At 32.7% G+C, this 6,000-nt stretch overlaps 1 protein-coding gene across 3 annotated transcripts in view; it reads right to left on the bottom strand.

The window, feature by feature from the left end:
- Positions 1–213: 213 nt before the first annotated feature.
- SHOC2 (SHOC2 leucine rich repeat scaffold protein) overlaps positions 214–6,000 on the bottom strand; it is a 110,883-nt gene continuing 105,096 nt past the window's right edge. For all 3 annotated transcript variants that reach the window (XM_043597499.1, XM_043597500.1, XM_043597498.1), the window contains 3 exons: positions 4,764–4,901; positions 4,316–4,433; positions 214–2,312 (listed from right to left, as the gene is read on the bottom strand). In XM_043597499.1, coding sequence (XP_043453434.1) covers positions 2,104–2,312; positions 4,316–4,433; positions 4,764–4,901 — 465 coding nt within the window. In that variant the 3' untranslated portion in view covers positions 214–2,103. The remainder of the gene's footprint in view (positions 2,313–4,315; positions 4,434–4,763; positions 4,902–6,000) is intronic.

Raw genomic sequence — 6,000 nt, 5'->3', positions numbered from 1 at the left:
TTCTGTTGAAGACTAACATAAATGACAGCAGGGGAACCAAAATGTTTTAAAAATCAAATCTATTTTCATTTTTAAGAAACAATAACCTTTTCTCTCAAAAAAAAAAAAAAAACCATTAGGTTACTGCCTTTAAAGTTCAAGTTCTATCATCTTTATACATAAACACACCTGGATATGATATTTTTTAAAAAACCACACATACACACAGGTATATAGAGCTGTAATAAACAAATTCCTTTTATAAACAAAATTTTAACTGAAAAGCCACAGTAGATGGAAAAAAAGAAGAAAGGATATTACTTGGTAAAATCCAGTGACATCTACAATAGTTTTACAGCACATTTAAGCATTCTAGGGTTTTATATCTTCACCTGCCTTCCATTTCTTACTTGTTCCTTGAAAAATTGCCAATTATGAATACAGGTTCAACCACAAACTTAGTCTTGATTTTGAGCGCCAGAAAAAGCAAAACATTCCAAATTTCTACCTTAATACAGCTTCAATTAAAAAATGGTTTTATTTAAAACACAATGCCCATCTAAATGGGAAAAAAAAAAAAAAAGAAAACCAAGCAGCAATACTTAATTATACATAATATTCGTTATATGGGAAGTGTTTTCTAGGATGATATCTAGAATGCACTTGCTCTGTCTCTTCAATAATTAAATCGACTTAGGCTGACACTACCAAAAGTAAGATTACTGTATAAGGGGCACACACTTACAATACTGCTAGCCTTAAAAGCAGTAAAGCAAAAGAAAATATATCAAATAGCACATGCACATCTTACAGAACTTCCACTGAACTGTCAATGGCTTCTATACAATGTGCCTCTTCTCCATAATTGTATTAACAACTACCAAGAAAGGAAAGATGAGATTAAAATCAATGGTACTGAACTGAATTGTTTGAAGCCAGTGCCCCACATGTGGGGAAAAGTGCATTTAGTTCAGCAGCAATACAGCACAGTGTGAAGATATTGTGCTTAGACGCAGATATTCCAGAACTGAAAGATGTACAAGGCAAGTCAAGATATAAAACCATAGTACACTGTTAAATAACCTTGAAACATACATATATTGCAGTGTTCAAAGAAAAACATTCATTTCATTGTACAAGGCTAGGGAGAAATCCTTAAAGTTACCTATTGTAGTTTATGATATAATAAATACATATCTATATAGCATTGTATATACATATATAGAATGTGTGTGTGTATGGGTGTGTAGGGTTTGTTTTTGTTTTTGTTTTGCCAAATTATTGTTAGTTTTTGTCATTCTGCAACTTTCAGGAGTGAAAACTTTCATACTACAAGTTTCTGTTCCCCCAAACTTAAGAAAAGATATTTATTTATACTAGAAAAGGTCTCAATACCCTCCCCCCAACCTAAAGACTCACTTCAGATATTTTGCTTTACAATTGATCAGAGAAACACAATTAAAAGAATTCTAGAATTTTTGACTGTATCTTTTCACTTGCCAGTTGTTTCAACAAGCAAATATCTTTTAATATTTAAACCAGCTGATGCAAATTCTTTAGCAGAGGATATAAACTAGATTTCACTGATTAAAACAGAGCAAATCAAACAACAACAACAAAAAATCCAGTGATTTACTCTGACTGTAAACAATATATAAAATTTAAATCTCAAATTTCAAAATAAGTTAAAGAAAAATTCTACTTTTAGGGCCTATAATACTATAATGATCTGACAATTGGTAAGGGGAAAATGTATACAAAAAGTTGCAACAAAACTGTCCATTATTTTTGCTAAGAGAAAGTATATGCAACTATACTACCTCTGGCCCTTAAATTTAATAACTTCATAATTTGTTGGCAAATGTTTTAAGCAAACTGGCATTATCATATTACACAACAGAAAAACATCCATCAAGTTCAGCAAAGAAAACTTATATAAGCCTTTTGTACAGAATTAAAAAAAAAAATCTAAATGGCTATGATTCCTCTATTAGCAGAAACACATAATGCAGTCTTTATAAATCTGCCAAATATATCGATATCTACATAAATAGATACAGATATAGATATGAAACATTAATGGCAGTCTATTTTTGAACAGTGTGTGGGACCAGCAGATTTGTATCAGACCATGGCACGATATGGACCCTGCATCTTTAGGAACTGAATGATAAAAGAAGGACCCCCAGCAACAATCTGAGGTGGAAGGTGACTGAGTGGACAGTTCTCAATACTCATGATTGAAAGCTTGCTGCAAAGAGCCAGCTCAAAGGGAAGGCTATGTAGATTGGGGTTGTCATTCAAATACAGTTCTTCTAGGTTCTCCAGTGTACCTGTAAAAAAAAGAAAAAGAAAATCAATTACTATTTTTTAACAAATTCATTACTATTTTAGGGGCACCTGGGTGGCTCAATTGGTTAAGTGTCCGACTTCAGCTCAGGTCATGATCTCACTGTTTGTGGGTTCGAGCCCCACATCGGGCTCTATGCTGACAGCTCAGAGCCTGGAGCCTGCTTCTGACTCTGTGTCTCCCTCTCTCTCTGCCCCTTCCCTGCTTGCTCTCTGTCTCTCAGATAAGAAAACATTAAAAAAAATTTTTTTTTAATTCATTACTATTTTAGAAATTCAATTGGGAATGATGTGGGCATTATATACACTGAATACATATTTCCTCTTCCTCTCGTCTCTTAGTTTTAAAGCTCTACAACCATGGTCTTAGATTTTGTTGCATATTCAAATCAAGTGGGGCCAATTTAAAGAACCCTTATATCCAGGTCACACTCCATACCAATTAAACCAGAATTTCTTCCTTTATGGTAGGTTTTTAAACTTGTATTTTTTTTTTTTTAACACACATGCTGTATCTCCAAGGATTCTGTTCAGAACAACTTGGCATTGGTATGCATTTTTTCAAAACTCCAGAGGTAAGTTTATTGTAAATCAGTGCTTATCATCACTTTCCTATTATACTGTGATAATCTCTTTTACTAATAAATTTATCATGTGGAAGGATTTTTGTTACTGGGTATATAAATCCTTCACAAAGAGAGGTTATCACATATGTGGCAGGAAGCCAAAAATCAACTTATGTAATCTTTGAAAAATTTATCTTAGACTCTCTTAGGATATTCACACTTTGTAGGCAAATGTCTCCTGCAATCACATGAGGCTAGATGAATAAACATACTAAAAATGAAGTCACCTCCAGTGTTTTCTAATTTTTAAACTTCAAAATCTGTAATATTTGATAGCTGTATGCAGAAGACTAATGAAAATAATGGCTACCAGGTAATGGATATTCACATTTAAGATTTTACTTAATATTCAGAGCAACCCTATGAGAAGTTACTATTATCATCCTTCCTTTGCACAAGTAGAAAACCTAAAGGCTTATGGTTTATCCAAAGCCATAAAGCCAATGAGCAGCACGGCCAGATTTTGAATTGTCTATTTTACTTCTTTTTTTTTAATTGAAGTATAATTACATTATAACTTCAAAATCATTCTTTTTGAGAGAGAGAGATGGGGGGGTAGAGAGAGAGAGAGGGAGAGAGCAAGCGAGCTAGCATGTGCACACACAAGCAGAGGAAGAGGGGGACAGAGAATCTTAAGCAGGCTCCACACCCTGAGTGGAGCCCAACATGGAGCTCGATCTCACAACCATGAGGATCATGACCTGAGCTGAAATCAAGAGTCAGACACTTAACCAGCTGAGCCACCCAGGCACCCCAATTCCAAACTCATTCTTAATCACTATTCTAAAAAGCGTCTGAAACAGCATGGTATATATGCAAGAAAATAATGCGTGAAACTACCAATTTAAGAACTATAATGTGACCTCAATCGATTCTCTTTGTAAAATGGGGTTACAACTTGAATTGCCTAAAATTCAAGGTAGTCACATTGATTATATGAAATAATGGATATGAACACTTAGAAAATTTGAAAGTACTGTCAAATATTAATTTAATCAAATATCCTAAAACCTCATAAGGAAATGTTCTTTTGGCATTGGATATTACTAATTTAATTCAAGTTTATATAATTTTTAACTGTAGAGGAAACAAGAGGTAACTTTTCTAAAATAAGAAACCTATTGGAAATGTAAGTATGCTAAAACATTCTCAAATAAAATATTAACTCTAATACCCCATGCAGAAATCTCACCAAAACCAACCAACGAACTAAGAACTGGTGCTCTATAAAAATATAAAATAAAAAATCTTGACTCTGATGTAACATCAGATGACAAAAACAGATTTGTCCTATCTGAAACACTGCTTGAACATACAAGAGCAAATTAGTAAGTACAGTCAAGCATCCAAAAGGTTCATACCAATTTCTTCAGGAAGATGAGTAAGTAGGTTCTCTCCAAGGCCTAGATGTGTGAGATTGGTAAGGTGACCAATGCCTCTAGGAAGGGTAGTCAACTGGTTGTTTGTCAAGACTAATTTCTAAAAGATTAACAAAACAAAAGAGAAATACATATATATATTTCTTACTACTGATGTAAATGTAAAACAATACATCTACTAAACTAATAAGATAAATTAATAGGTAAATTACATTGGGTAAGAATCACTCAATAAATTTTACTTTCAAAATATATCATTTGTTAGGAAGCAAAAAGCAGGCTACATAAGCATAAAACTGAGCCTTACTGCTACAACAGAAAAATCTCTAATTCAAGAATTAGATCAAATTCTTAAGAAAAATGCACAATTTGGAATGCACCCCAAAAACTTTAGTCATAGAACTATAAAATCACCAGGATGATGTTTTACCTGTAAATCCTTAAGATAAGCAATTTCATTTGGCAAGGACTCCAATTTGTTCTCTTCTAGATCCAATTCTCTTAACTTCCTAAGGTTTCCAAGACCATGGGGAAGCTTTTTTAGAAGATTGTTTGACAGTATTAGAACCTAAGAGAAATTATTGACAGTATTTAGTAACTCAAGAAATGGAGTTATATATTACCATGTGTGGCTTAAAATTTATTAAACTACTAATTTTCTAAACAGTGAATATTAAGGGTAATGTTCATTTATATAATATAAAACATTTAATTTACTATTCTTAAAAAAACCACCATAGTTACTGGAAATAAAAGATTTTAAGTCAAAGCTAATGAAAGCAAAAGTTTAACCATATTACAAAAAAATGTAAAATTAACTACTTGCACTAAAATTCATATAGTTAATGGTGCTTTGATACTGAATGATTACAAATGGGAATCTGATAGGAAGCCACTTATTTGTTCAAAACCCCTTACAAACTATCATTTAAGGGTGGTTAACAACTGATTTCTAAACTGCTAATTCAAAGCCCTACAGTTATTAGCTATGGTATATTTATTACATCACAAGCCATCCTGTAATACACTGAAGAGAGAAAAAAGTGGTTGAGAAAGATAGTTCCTCTTCTTAGAGAAATTACAGTGGTGGTGGTGGAGAAAGTAGGGAGACAATACTGGGTATGGGACAGTGAAAAGAGCACTGAATGGAAAGACCTACGTAAGGTTTTGGGCTAATATTTTATGCCCACTTGTTTTCCCCAAAGTTATACCATACATAGTAAAATGAACATATGTAATAAGACCAAAAAATGATAATAATGATAATAGCTATTATTTATTGAGTTTACTACTTGCAAGGCACTAAATGCATTGTGTATGTGTGTTATCACATTTAATCCTAACTACAGCCTGTGAGGTAAATACTATCTTCTTCATTTCACAGCTGAGGAAACAGAAGCTTGGGCAAGTTAAATCCATAGAGATAAAAGTGGAATTGTACCTAGATCTGTCTTGCTTCAAAGCTCATGCTTTTTAACCATTATGCCATACTATTTTGGCTTACTAAATAAAATGATTAAAAAAAAAAGAAATTAGATTTTTTTAAAAACATGGATACAGAGGAAACTTTTAAAAAATATTTTACTATTAGTAAGCTTTTTCATCAAAAGGATGAAAATTCTAGGGACTCAGAAGCAGGAGAAATCATCCTTGGCTAAAGAGAACAT

This window comes from Prionailurus bengalensis, chromosome D2 (genome assembly GCF_016509475.1).
Source record: "Prionailurus bengalensis isolate Pbe53 chromosome D2, Fcat_Pben_1.1_paternal_pri, whole genome shotgun sequence".
Taxonomy (NCBI): domain Eukaryota; kingdom Metazoa; phylum Chordata; class Mammalia; order Carnivora; family Felidae; genus Prionailurus; species Prionailurus bengalensis.
This window is presented reverse-complemented; position numbering and strand designations above follow the sequence as displayed.